This window comes from Passer montanus, unplaced genomic scaffold, assembly GCF_014805655.1.
Source record: "Passer montanus isolate IOZ18808 unplaced genomic scaffold, ASM1480565v1 scaffold50, whole genome shotgun sequence".
Taxonomy (NCBI): Eukaryota; Metazoa; Chordata; class Aves; order Passeriformes; family Passeridae; genus Passer; species Passer montanus.
In genome coordinates this window covers 4,692,981-4,706,596 of record NW_024369930.1, presented here as the reverse complement: position 1 = coordinate 4,706,596, position 13,616 = coordinate 4,692,981, and the positions used below count along the sequence as shown (strand labels likewise).

The 13,616-nt window shown below is 34.5% G+C and overlaps 1 protein-coding gene across 1 annotated transcript in view; it reads left to right on the top strand.

Annotated features, from left to right (window-relative positions):
- PTPN12 (protein tyrosine phosphatase non-receptor type 12) overlaps positions 1-13,616 on the top strand; it is a 70,507-nt gene that overhangs the window by 33,649 nt on the left and 23,242 nt on the right. The window contains exons 3-11 of the mRNA XM_039723727.1: positions 1,359-1,435; positions 2,505-2,600; positions 3,754-3,792; positions 4,520-4,591; positions 6,010-6,069; positions 8,534-8,676; positions 10,039-10,105; positions 10,816-10,893; positions 10,974-11,072. Coding sequence (XP_039579661.1) covers positions 1,359-1,435; positions 2,505-2,600; positions 3,754-3,792; positions 4,520-4,591; positions 6,010-6,069; positions 8,534-8,676; positions 10,039-10,105; positions 10,816-10,893; positions 10,974-11,072 — 731 coding nt within the window. The remainder of the gene's footprint in view (positions 1-1,358; positions 1,436-2,504; positions 2,601-3,753; positions 3,793-4,519; positions 4,592-6,009; positions 6,070-8,533; positions 8,677-10,038; positions 10,106-10,815; positions 10,894-10,973; positions 11,073-13,616) is intronic.

The following is a 13,616-nucleotide window of genomic DNA, read 5'->3' as shown; positions in this document are numbered from 1 at the left end:
ATGTATCAGAGTGTAAGAGTGCAATATGTTTTAAGGGTTTTTCTAGGCCTTTATACAAGCATGTTGTCTTTAGATTTGTGATCTAAAAGTCTCCTAACTTACACTTGTGCTTTTTTAAGAAGCATTACATGGTAACACCAATTTTTTTGCATGTTATGAGGACTCTAGCAGAAAAAGTCACCATTTTGCAGGCTTTTTGGGAGAGCTTTCTGTATAGAAGTAACTCTTAGCATTTACTTCTTCTAGGCATGGTTCCTTGTTTTATTATCAGTGATGTTTTTACAAGACAAAAAATCCAACTAAACCATATTTTCTTTTGAAATACATTTGTTCTTTGTCTTTTTCTTGAATTTAGGTCTAATCAAAGGTTTAGCAGCTGTTCTGTGGTTGAGGAATTGACCCTGGGAGCAGAAAGTAACAAATTGTTTGAGCAGCTGCTGTTTTTACAGATACTTCTGTTGCCCCATTTAAAGATAATTTCCTTTTTGATATGGATTTTCAACTAAAAGAACCTCTAGTATAGCGATAGTCTGAACAATTTTTATATGATAGCTGATAAGTCTTGTTATCAACAAGAGCTGGAAGGGCTGGCAAACCTGCCAACCACCTACACCATTTTAGTAACAATCAAGTTGTTGTATTAAATATGCAATTTTTTAACGCAAAAAACAATAACAAAATGTTTAGTTTATTCTGTCAACAAATAATAAGGCTATTTTTACATTGCTGAGGATTTTGATCTCCAAAAATGGTTTTATCAGAAGCTTTCTCTGAGACAGTCAGTAATGTTTGAGGCAGACCAAATCCTCCTAAATGAAGGAACCTGCTGCTTTCTGGTGCAGCAGTGCTCCAGCCAAGAGCCTAGTCCAGTATTTGGGGGATAGGGGTCAGTCTGTGCCTGAGCAGTAAACCCTGGAGCCTGTTTCCTGTTGTGGTACCTGATGGAATCTCCTTGGCAGACACTCTGAGAGCTGCCAGCTGCTTTAACTGTGCACTGGGTTTTTTTGTGCTTTCTGCTTTCCCTAAGTGTGTCTTAATTCTGACCACTGTGATCTGTGTTAATGCTGTGTAACTGCAGGTTTGATGGCTGCTGATTAATTGTCTTGCCTCTTAGTAATGAATTTCTCTTGGAATTGCAGGAGGTGATACCCTGTGAACTTGAGCAGCAGGAGCTACTCTGCTTGTCACTCACTACCTGAGTTGGTTTACCCATAAATCAAATATATTGACTTGCTTGTGTGACTTACCTTTGGAATGTGTTCTTTAATGTACTATATATAATATATTTACTGTTCTATATTGATTTCCATGTGTTGTAATCCTTGTTCAAAAAAATATTTTGGTCTGTTTTTTTTCAGTTGATCACAGCAGAGTTAAACTGACCCTAAAAACTCCCCCACAAGATTCAGATTACATCAATGCAAACTTTATAAAGGTATGTGCTGGTAGTTTAACTGTTCTTCTATTCTTTCTAGGTTTTTTCCTTGTCAGTGCAGTTTTAATATTATAGTCTAACATAAGACTTTAAAGCTGTAAGGGAAGATATTCTTTTGTTATGACTTGAATAAATTTGAAAACATAATGCCATTTATAACACAATCTTCAAAGCTTTGATTTTACTCCTAAGTGGAAATACAATGTAAAATACTTAATTTTAAATTAGCAGGCAAGTGCATTTATACCATAGGAAAATTCAGATGCAGTTGTTTTAACAGGTGACATTTTTAGGGATCATAAATGAGGTGTTTGACAAATTGTGTATGTTAATGTGCATGTCACTCCATTCATGGAAGAAGTGTAGCAATGGAATTAATACTCTAACATTCTTAATTCCATTGCCATTGTTAGATTAACCTAACATTCTTAAAGAGAAGCCAGAATTTGACTAAAAGCCTGTTACAGTTTTGTTTCAAAGTATTAATATCTTGAGCTGTCTTTGTATCTTTATTCTGATGCTGCTTCTACACAATATTGATTTTTCAGCAACAGGTAAAATCAAAATCTTCCTGTAGTAAATCTTCTGGCATGAATATTTAGCTTGAAAAGCTGAACATGAATGTACTGAAAATTAATATAAAACAAATTCTAGAATTTTATATTTTTGAAATTTATTACAGGGAGGGAGGAACTTAAATTTGTTCAAGAGGATGCTTTTTTACAGAAGGATTTTCAATTTTTCATCACTGAATGTTTGAATAACAAAAAAAAAATACAGACTTAAAGGGAATCTTCAGAATCTGAACACATTTATTTCCTGTGACAGTCTCTGGCAGTGCTGTAGCTGTTGTGAACTTGGGCTCCCTTGAGATTACCAGCTAAATTCCCACTAATGTAATTAGGAGTCACGTTTCATATTCACCCTTCCTGTTATTTATACATATATATATATATATATATATATAAAGGATATTCTAATTTTATGCCATTGTAACCCCAAACCTTTTTTAATTCAGTGCAGATAAATGTTCTTTATAAACATTAATGGTTCCTTTCTGCAATCCCAGGGAGTACATGGGCCAAAAGCATATGTTGCTACCCAGGGTCCCTTAGCCAATACAGTCATAGACTTCTGGAGGATGATATGGGAATACAACGTTGCTGTAAGTAGCTACAGAAAAATTCAGTGTAACCGTATTTCATGGTACTGTGATTGTCTATTTTTTGTTTAAGCTGGCTATTATTATCAAAATATTGACAGTGATTTAGGTTGTTTGCTTCCCAAATGTTGCCTTTTGTATTTAAATAGCATTAATATTATTTATTCAGTTTAATAACGTAAATTTAAAGTAATAATTTTGTTGAATGAATGTTAAGTCCTTCATATTTATGAATAGGTTCTTGCTTGCTTTATCTGTAAGGTAAGAGACCTTACAATTGTGACTTAATGCAGACTGACAAAATCATATACATAACCAGCATGTGAAACAAACAAAACAAACAAACAAAAAAAAAACCAAAAAAACAAAAAAAACCCCTCAAACCACTTAGCTTTCTTTTTTATGCTAATTACATAACCAGCATGTGAAACAAACAAAACAAACAAACAAAAAACCCCAAAAAAACCCCTCAAACCACTTACCTTTCTTTTTTATGCTAATATTGGTTAGTTATTGCTTTATATATTCTACATGTGTTTAAACGCTTTTGTCAGGAATTAACTTTTAAATTCTTGTGGAAATTGGATAGGTTTCACAATTTACTTCTGAAATTTTTTTTTGGGGGGGTAGTTGTTTGACACGTATGTCATTGTTACTTACTGTAACAAATAGCTGATCTGTTGGTGCATTTTTATTGTGCTACTCATGCTTTCTGAAATAGCTTCACCTAAGAAATTTGATTGATGGTCGAGGTTTTTGGGGGGATTTGTTCATATTTTATGCATTCTATGTCTATTTATGCAAATATAGCTATGTTTCTTCCAGCTGGCAAAGGGTTCTATATTTTTATAAGTTTAGACTTTACAGTCAGACTGAATAAATAAGGTATTTGTACAGGATTACAGTGAGTTTGAATTAAGTAGCCTTGAAGTGTTGTATTAGTGATGTAGATTTTGTGAAGGATGAAACTTGGTTGCTGTTTTAGAATTACAGGAGCATGTGTATGCAGGACAATATTATCAATAATTAGTCTCTTCCATAGTAACCAGAAGTGTATCATCTCCCTGACAGAAGCAAGTGTTGAAGTGTAGGTTTAAGTTGCATGATCCAAAATCATTTAACTTGGAGCATCTTTTTTTTTTTTTTTTTCTTCCAGATAATTGTAATGGCCTGTCGAGAATTTGAAATGGGAAGGGTATGTGTCCTAAATACAAAAATAAATGAGCTTTGCCCATATGGGGCAGTAGCTGTGAAACTTCATATGCCAAATGCGTAACTGTGATAATAATACCAGATGAAATGAGAATGCTTATTCCTACATTTCTGTACATAGGAAATAGTCCATGAGACTGCATTTCTTTGCCTCATTTTTAGGGTTACATGATTATTTAGTGGATTATCTCAGTGGATATGTGTTCATGTACAGAACCCTGTACCAAGGGTTTGTTTCTGTCTGTGTCACTGTGGAAAAAGTGTCTTGCTCTTTGTGGGATGAAGGCCAACTATGAAAATCCCAAGTCCTTCAGAATTTCCTGTCAATTCATACAGCTGCAAAAACAATTTTTTTTAAAAAATCTCTCTTCTTTATTCTTATGACCTTAGAAGGAAATGCAGAATTGTGAATTCCCAACTTTGACAAAACCTAAGCTTTCGTTGCTCCCCTCTGCATGATGCTTATGCATGTGGTACAGGCAGACATGAAGTGTGCATCCTAATTTGCAAAGTGTCTTTTACCTGTATTTATGTTGGTTGTTTGAGGTCTTGGTTTTGTTTTTCTCTTGTTATCCAAAAGGAACATTATTTTATTATTTTAAAAGAAGTCCAGAATAAGGCATTCAGGGCTGTGATTTTGTCTGCTCTGCTTCTGTTGATCATCTTTCAGTACCATGCATTAATTAAATTAGGATTCTTTACTTTAACAGAAAAAATGTGAGCGTTACTGGCCTCTGTATGGAGAAGCAGCTGTAACTTTTGGACCATTTCGTGTTTCTTGTGTAAGTATAAAGCTTTATCAATTAGTTTTCAAGTATTGAGTGGGTTCGTAACTTAAATGTTCAATTAAATGTATATAGTGGGCTTTTTAGTTGTTCAGTACTAAATTTTACACAAGGACTCTCAAAGGAACATGCACATCTAAGCTGTGTGATTTTTTGAATCCTCCATGATTGTTTCATTTTTTTAAAGAAGGGAACCTGTGTCCCTTGCTCTTGTATGTTTTTATGTATTATTTCTGGAGCTTTATATGCTGCTTGAATGTCTGTGCTGTACTCAAAAAATCCAAGTCTTGTGCAGTTGTTTTGTCTGTTATGACTTGTGCCTTCTGAGTGAACTGAAAGTAACACTGGAATAGGTTATTTTTATTAAGTTAATTAGCATGATGTGTTTTAAGGTGTTCAGAAAGAGTTTGCATGCCTGTTTATTCAGCTATTAATACGATTTTGGGATAGTCTAACAAAAATTAAGTACACGCCAATTCATCTTGTCAGGAAAATGCATGCTTGTGAATTTTAGTCTATAAAGATTCTGAGTAACCTTTTCCTAGGGTAAGTTGATTTAAATTTGGCTGCTTTTTGCCCTGTTCCTTGTGATACTGGTGAAAGGGGTTTGTGTGTTTGTTGTAATTGACTTATCTACAGCAGAATCTCTTACCTTTGGGTGCTCTGGTGTGTGTGGGCTACATTGCTTTAAAAACTGAAGTGTAGCAATTGTTGATGGGAAATGGTAAATTCCCAGGAGGAGATAGCAACACAGTAAAGCCTATATTCAGTCTCCTGAATTCTCTGTGGGAAGCTGTAATGCAAAGTTTTTAAAGGCATCTTCAGATCTGGTGTTAATGGTATTGAAAGTACAATATTGTTTGATTTCTGCAGTATAAGCTTTCCTTGATATTCCAAAGGAAGATTTGAAAATTCTGTGAGCTAGAAGCTAGATTTTTTGGCCACAACCAAGATAATTAGTGATTCTTTTAGATGCATCCTTAATTGAAAACAATGGAAAAGGAAAAAATAAAAGGAGACGTCAAAGGATAGAGTGGTAAGAGGCTGAATTTTATACAGAGGGATGGCTGTGAAAGGCAGTCTGTAAATTAAAAGTATGGAGAAATAAAGCAAAAGAGGTACTTAGAAATATTCTTGTATGGCTTATTGATAAGAACAGACAGCTTATTGACTTTGGAACAGACAATTTCAAAACTCACACTTTTAAGCCATTTTGCACATTCTGTGCTGCAAGCTAACTGGCTGGTATGTTAATCAGTGTTTTGATTGCCCCTCTCTTGATGAAATCATAAATACAAAACCAATAAATTAAAAAAGACCCCTGAGTTTAAAGTTTGCAGTTTTACTTATGCCCTGTATGTTGCATATTGATTTTTAATATTTTTTCCAATGCTTTATTGTTTTCTCATGTTTAGGAAGCTGAGCAAGCAAGAACAGATTATTTCATTAGAACATTATTACTTGAATTTCAAAATGTAAGTACACAGTCACTTCTGGTCTCACCTTCAACGGTTGTTCAAAAGTCTCCAAAATGATACAATGTCAGAAACTCATGAAAATATCTTCACTTTTTTAGGTGCTGATTATGGATGTAAGTGATAAAGTTTGGAAGTGATGTTAAAGTCTTAGCATATAAAGGAAGAATAGTGAAACTCTTTGCCTTTTCTATGTTCTTGTTTACCCAAATGGCTTAAGCTTTTCTTATAAACTTACACTGAAATGTCAGATGTCAAATGTCAGACTTCATTTGACTGAAAGCAGCTACCAGTAAATAAAAACTGTAGAGTCCTCCTGTAAAAACACAAAACGTAATACTCTGTTTTACAGAATACCTGTCATTTAAATTGTCAATCAGCATTAATAAATGATTTATTACAGGTTAGTCTCATTTGTAGCCACTGTTTTCTTTATCAAAGCTTTGTTCCATTTCAACAACAGATACTGCAGCAGTTATGAAAACTGCTTAATCATGAGGGGAGTGATTTTGGGGAATAATTTTCTGCAGTATTTGCTAGGAATACATGAACTTAATCCGTTTGTTTCTGTTAGTGCTCATAACTGACTGGGCTGTGGGACAGTTTAGATAACAGAAATTCTGTGTAGTAATTGGGGTTTGTGACATTGTTTGAAGTGTTGCACTTCAAAACAGAACTGGATACCAAAACCCCCAAAGCAGAACCTGCCTTCCTTTTAATACCCAAAAATTGCATGAACCAGTTCCACCAGAGACTGTAGCTGATGTAGATTTTGCTTGCCTACACTATACATGCAAACCATGTTTGGCTATTGACTCTGGGGAATTCTGTCCCAGTTGGGAGCCTGTGTACTGCTTAAAAACTGAGCAGCAACAAGAAGTTACAGTTTGTGCTGAGCTTTTGATCTTAGCAAGGAAACAGATGTTTGTTCCAACGAGGAGCAATTTCACTGAAAGGGTTAACAAGATGTGTTGATATTTGAAATGTGCATCTGATAAAGTGGTTTTTCTTCAGATTTATGTAGCAGATTTGCTTGAGGATTCCTGTAAAATTAACTGCAGATTTTTCATCTTTCTTTGAAGAATTCTAAGCATAGCCTTGCACTGGGGAGGAAAAGTGTATTTGTGGTAAAAAGTAATATCCTTTTAAGTTTGCTTTCAGGTTTTCCAGAATAATTATGTTTTGTCACTTTTGTAGCATTTGCAGTGGATTATCATACAAAAAGAAACTATGCAAAAGGATTTAAAATTTCCATAAATCTATAAAGTTTTTTTAGTTTCTAGAAGAAAAAACAGTTTGACTGAAACTTGATTATTTTCAAGAAAGAACTTTGGTTGTTTAGTTTATAAGTGGCAGTATAGAAAAAGGACTATAAAGGTTCTTTTAAATATTTGACTTTCATATAGAAAACAAATCCTTTTTTTTCCCTGACCATTCTGCTAATGTGAAAAATCACTAGTCTTTTTAGAAGTAATTAAGTGAAATTTATTGCTGGGGCTTAATAGATAGCTCTAACTCTTCCTTTTTATTGATGACCTTGGTTTTACATTATCATCTAGATTTTTCAATTTGTGTTTTCTCTTGTTTTAACTAGCTATGGTGTTTCCATAGAGCTGGGAAAAGTCAAGCATCAAAAGCAGATAAATTTCCATGCTCAAGAGGCCTGCTATGTTGCTCCTCACATACTGAAACAGAAGGTAGTGTAGGTCTTGAAGCCTGTAGACTGTAATGAGGATCACAGCCTTTGTGCTCTCCAGTACAGTACTTTGGGGGTATACTGGAACCCAGAGGTGTGACACCAGCATTAAAGGTGCAGTAGAACCAGCTGCTGGTTCTGCTGGTAGCTGCAGATGCTTTGGGTAGTGATGAAAGGGAGGATTTTCAGGGATTCAGGTAGCTGAGTAGCTAATCTGCTCTAAAGCCTGCTTCTCACCTTGTCTTTAGTACTATTGTAGCTCCTGCTACTAGAATGAAAGTGTACCTGTTGTTGTTGCAAGTGTGATCCATATTTAGATATGGTCTCCATTATTTCTATTGTTCTCTGTGCACACGTGCATACACTTTATTTTGTAGTGTGACAAAACAATGCCTTTGCCCCCATTTTTTTTCCTCAATGTAAGTTACTGAAGTACAAATAGAAGAAGAAAGATGAAAGATTTTCTCCATTTCCAGGTTACAGCTGTAAGGACATAGAACCTTTTCATATGGTGCAGGATTGTTGGTCCTTTATCCATATAATAGAGAGGGGCTTCTGAACTGTCCCATAGGGCATCTTCTTAGGCATTATCAGCACTTCAAATATGATTTCAGAATTTTTCTTCTATTTTTTGAAGCGGTAAAGGCTGTAGGATTTTTAATCCAGTATATAACTTTTCTTGTCAAAGCAAAGGTTCATGGAACTACTTCTTTGGTACAAACTCAAATATGTGTTATCATTAACAGCTTTCTCCCTGCTCTCCCTTAGGAGACTCGCAGTGTCTATCAATTTCATTATGTTAACTGGCCTGACCACGATGTCCCTTCATCTTTTGATTCTATTCTGGACATGATCAGCTTGATGAGAGAATACCAGGAACATGAAGATGTTCCTATTTGCATACACTGCAGGTATCAAATGTATTTATCTTTTAATTTTTAAATGTTTTCATTTTTTGAAGTCTAGACTTTTGTTATGGATTGCACTAGTTTTGGTTCTAAGTCAGAATTGAGTTATTTATTTTAGTTGAAAAAAAAATTATTGTGTCAAAATTTAATTCAAAGTCATACAGGCTTCATTTTCTTAAAACTGATGCCACAGTGAAATTTTGCTTTTACTTCAGTTTAAGACATAATATCAATCAGAAAAGAATGAGCCTTTGAAAAGGGACCTGTTTTGAGATTTAAGACATAAATCCTCATCAGGACAAAACAGACTTTGAAGATCACTGCAGATCATCTTGAGAGTAAAGGCTCCATTCTTAATAGGAGAGACTACACAGCATCATTAAGAACTCTGTGTTCTAATATGATAAAAAAGATCTTTAGTGAGCAGGCTGTAGTTTCCAGTTGGGAAGTCTTTACTTCTCAACACCAGTTTCATCCTTAACCTGAAATTTGGCTAACAGAAAAACTGTTAAGACTGAATTGCTATGAAAGTATTTTGCTATGTTGACACTTCAACAATTTATTTGGAAATCTTACCTATTGTTTTTAGCACTTTTTAAAGCAACAAAAGTTCACGTGTTATGTCAGGAAAAATTGAATTAAGATTTATAAGCCAGGACATGTTAAATTAATGGGATGTAAGCATTCTGGTTTTGAGTCATCACTCTTAAGTGAGATCTAAAAACATAAACCGACTTAGCACTGAAATCTATTCACTCTGTCCTGTTCTTTTTGAATGTCAATATAATTCTGAATGTTGATTCTTTACAACAGTGTAATTATAATGTAATAAATAGGCATTAATTATAATTCTGCATGTGTAAAACAGGAATTCATACAATTAGGAAAAATAAATAAGATAGTTTGCTGTCATTCTTAAACTTTCAGATTTATGTTTTTAGCTAAAAAGGAAAAAATATGGATGTGATACTAAATCAGAAAATTGTGGTGTGGCAAGTCTTTCAGTGTCTTCTGTTCTGCCATTTTACATCATTTAGCATTAAACTTGGAGAAGACCATACCTGATGAAGCAGTAGTATCTGGGAATAGTGTGACAAAAGGAAGAGGCAATAAAATTGTTAGCACTGAATCATCTTTCACAACTGCAGTTCCAATGGCTATGAAAACTTGCATTAAAATATTCAATGCTGCATTTTGCACTGCTGAGTTTACTTTTAAGACAATATAGTGTCAGGCTGAGTGAATTAAAATTATACTTGAGGGATTTGGATTTTTTTTTTTAATGTGGACTTTTGAAATATAAGGCTTATAGTGTTTTTTATCAAATTTAAATAATATCTAACACCTCTCTGTTTATGTTCATAGTGCAGGGTGTGGAAGAACAGGAGCCATCTGTGCCATAGATTATACGTGGAATTTGCTTAAAGCTGGGGTAAGGAATCCTAAAAGAAGTTTTATGACATTCTGTAATTTCATAAGTGATTGATTGAGCTTCCAAGTGTTCAAAAATAGTGAAATGTTTAAGACATTCTGGAGTTATACGTGGAATTTGCTTAAAGCTGGGGTAAGGAATCCTAAAAGAAGTTTTATGACATTCTGTAATTTCATAAGTGATTGAGCTTCCAAGTGTTCAAACATAGTGAAATGTTTAAGACATTCTGGAACCTTCTTGACAGGTTGGATGTTTAGTTTCATTGCACTCGTGCTTTAGTATGAACTTACTTTCCTTTGACAGCAAGTTTTTATCTAAAAAGATCACTATAAAATTCTAATTTTTAACAAATAGATTGCAATATAAATTGATTTTTGAATTCAACATTCTCAGTCTCTGATTTATCATGCAGCTCAAATATAAAGGGATAACTTCATTCTGGGATTTTTAGATTATGAAGCATTGTTAACATTGCAGTGTCATATTAATAATATTGGATATCTCATTTCAAAAGCGCTTGAAATGTTCTCATCTGGTCTAAATCAAATGTCAGTTTGGAGTTGCTTTGAAAAATAATTAAATAATTGCAGTGTGGAGAGGAACAGATTACTTTACCTATAAAAGTTACACTTATTTTTTGATGTTTAATAGCTTTTGTATTGTTGCTGTGATAGTTATGTCATTGTAATTAACTTGCTTCTGTATTTCAGAAAATACCTGAAGAATTCAATGTATTTAATTTAATACAGGAAATGAGGACGCAGAGGCATTCTGCAGTGCAAACTAAGGTATAGTTTGTTTTAAAATGAATGTGATAATACATCTTTGACAAGATCTTGTGCATTAATTTTTATCTGGTACCTTATAGGAGCAGTATGAACTTGTCCATCGAGCCATAGCACAACTGTTTGAAAAGCAACTGCAAAAATATGAAAGTTGTGCAGACTGGAAGATTGCAGATGGAGTGGTAGGTGTCTTTCCCATATGTAGCTGTTAGCTTCTGATGAAAATTCTCCTGTGAAGTTGTTTTTAGAGTGTTCAGTGGTGTGATCTTATTAAGTTTCTCATGTTTTTTGAAGTACTGCTTGCATTGAAATAGGTTAAGGGAGAGAAAAATAAGTTTAAAATGCTTTTGTCAAGGACCTTCATGCTCTACCCTTTTCACAAAGGAGAAGGAAGAGGAAAAAATATTCTTCATTGGCATTCATAGTATTTGAGGATTTTTCTGTCTTTCTATCCTTCCCCTTTAAGCTTCATGTCCCCTATAGTTTATTCTCTTTTTTATGTTCAGATATGTTTTCTTGGCTGTTGCTGGGCACTGTGTGAAAAATAGCCTTTTGGATTAATATCTTCTTTCTTTCTTCTTTCTTGCTTTCTTCTTTCTGTACCACCCTTTGTCCCTGCTTTGTGTTTTGTTTATTCAGTGATTTTCTGTCCCTAATTGGTGTAGATTCCATAGCTCTCTAGAGGGAGTACCAGTGGGATCTCCAGGACTCTTTGAAGCAGTTTTAAATGTGGTTTTATTAATAAGCATCCCATTTATTTTAGGGATTTAGCTGTCCTATATGTGCTTTCTAGGAAGTCTAGAATGTTTTCAATTCTTGGATTAAATGCATCCACGTGGTTTTATTAATAAGCATCCCATTTATTTTAGGGATTTATCTGTCCTATATGTGCTTTCTAGGAATGTTTTCAATTCCTGGATTAAATGCATCCAGCCTTCTGCTAACTCCTAAGAATTTATATCAGTTCCTGCAATAGTTACGAGGTACTTATGACTTTAAGTCATGACAAGAAGCCTGTTGACTAAATGCAGTGGATAGGGCTGGCTGCTTTGATTTGTTACAGGTTTGATTAAGCTGATGTGTGATTTTTTTTCCTGAGAAATTAGCATGGCAGGGTTTGGAATAGGCAGATTGATGAGCTTTGTGCAGAAGTGATTTCTAAGTTCTCGAGTTTGGATCATAAAATAATAGGTGATCAGTTTACTGTATCTTCTGGTTATTTGACTTAAATTAGACCTGTGTTTGTGCTCTTACATAGAATCAAAAATGGCTCTTATTTACTTATTCCTAATACTGTATATACTAAATGACTTACTATTCCAGAAGATGAGTAAAGCTGTGTCACAATATGGTGGTACTCTGTAACAAAAGCAAGTGCTGTCTTTAGCACAGCTTGAGAGATTTGCTGACTAATAAAACAAGACCAAATTTGCTAATAAAACAAGACCAAATAGAAATTGATAGGTAATGTATATGGGGATGAGAGAGGGATAAATCCCAGCTCTGAAAAGGCAGTGATGGAGTGAGTTTTGAGTTTTACTTGGATATGATGTCGGTTTATGATCAACAAGTTGTAAAGGAAATGGAATTTTAGCAGTTAATTGGAAACTGGTAAGAGCAGAGAATGTAATGTCCTTGTGTGGGTACCTTGCAGTTTGACTACTGACTGCATGTCAAGTCTGCTTATCTCAAAAACATGTTACAGAATTTGAACATTAAACAACTGGACAAGGATCAAAGGTGTTGGAAGGCTCAATTTAAAGAACAGCCAGACTGAGATGGAGAAAAAAATGGCTGAGGTTAAATACAACAGAGTATTTACTGAGTAACAACAGAAAGCTGATTGCTCTTAACTTTTTCTAAGGGATACCAGTAAGACCTGAAAGACTTAATAAAAAAGTGACATTTGTATAAAAATGCAACATGAAACTGCAGAGCTTCTTGCAGCTGAAAGCCTGCATCTTTGGGGTGAATATCTCACCATCTTGGAATCTTCTTCCATGAGTTTCACTGACCTCTGACCTATGAAATTCCAGAGTTGCAATCTGTTGGAAAACATTCTAGGGAAGGGTCCCAGTATGCCTGCTCTGATCTTATTCTTCCCTGGAAGTTCCCTTTTGGTCACTGCTGGAAGCAGGGCCAAGTAAATCTTTGTTTGACTAGGCATAGCCTTTTTTGTGTTGGGAAATGATGCTTCTTACTACTGTTACTTGAATAGTTCTGCAGAAAGGTTGAGGTGAAGAAAGTCTCATAGGTGAAGAATTTCTGTATCTAAAAGTTTGGTACTTAAATTTGCTACTGTCCATTTTTTTACTGAAAATTTGCTTTCAATGAATTAAATGGTATAGGCTTAGCTTCTCTTTAGGATTTATAAGGGAAACTTCACATATCCAGTTAAATATTTTCTGGTAGTTTTAACCTGATTCTCAGAACTTTGAAGCTCACTTGAGACTTCGTTATGATATTCTGACAAAGCTCCTTTTCACCTCCAGGAGTGTATGCATCATCTGTTGTATATAATGTCTGATTTTCCCCAGAAATTTTCTATTTTGCTTTCTTTTAAAAAAACCCAAGCATTCAGGAATTTATCCTGGTTAAGAAACGAATTCTGAGGCAGGAAGTTTTAAAGTAACTTTATTCAATACAATGTAGTATTCTAAGGCTCCTTCATGTATGTAACTGTGCCTGCAGATGCTACAGCAATATGAAGGCTTCAATATGTGAAT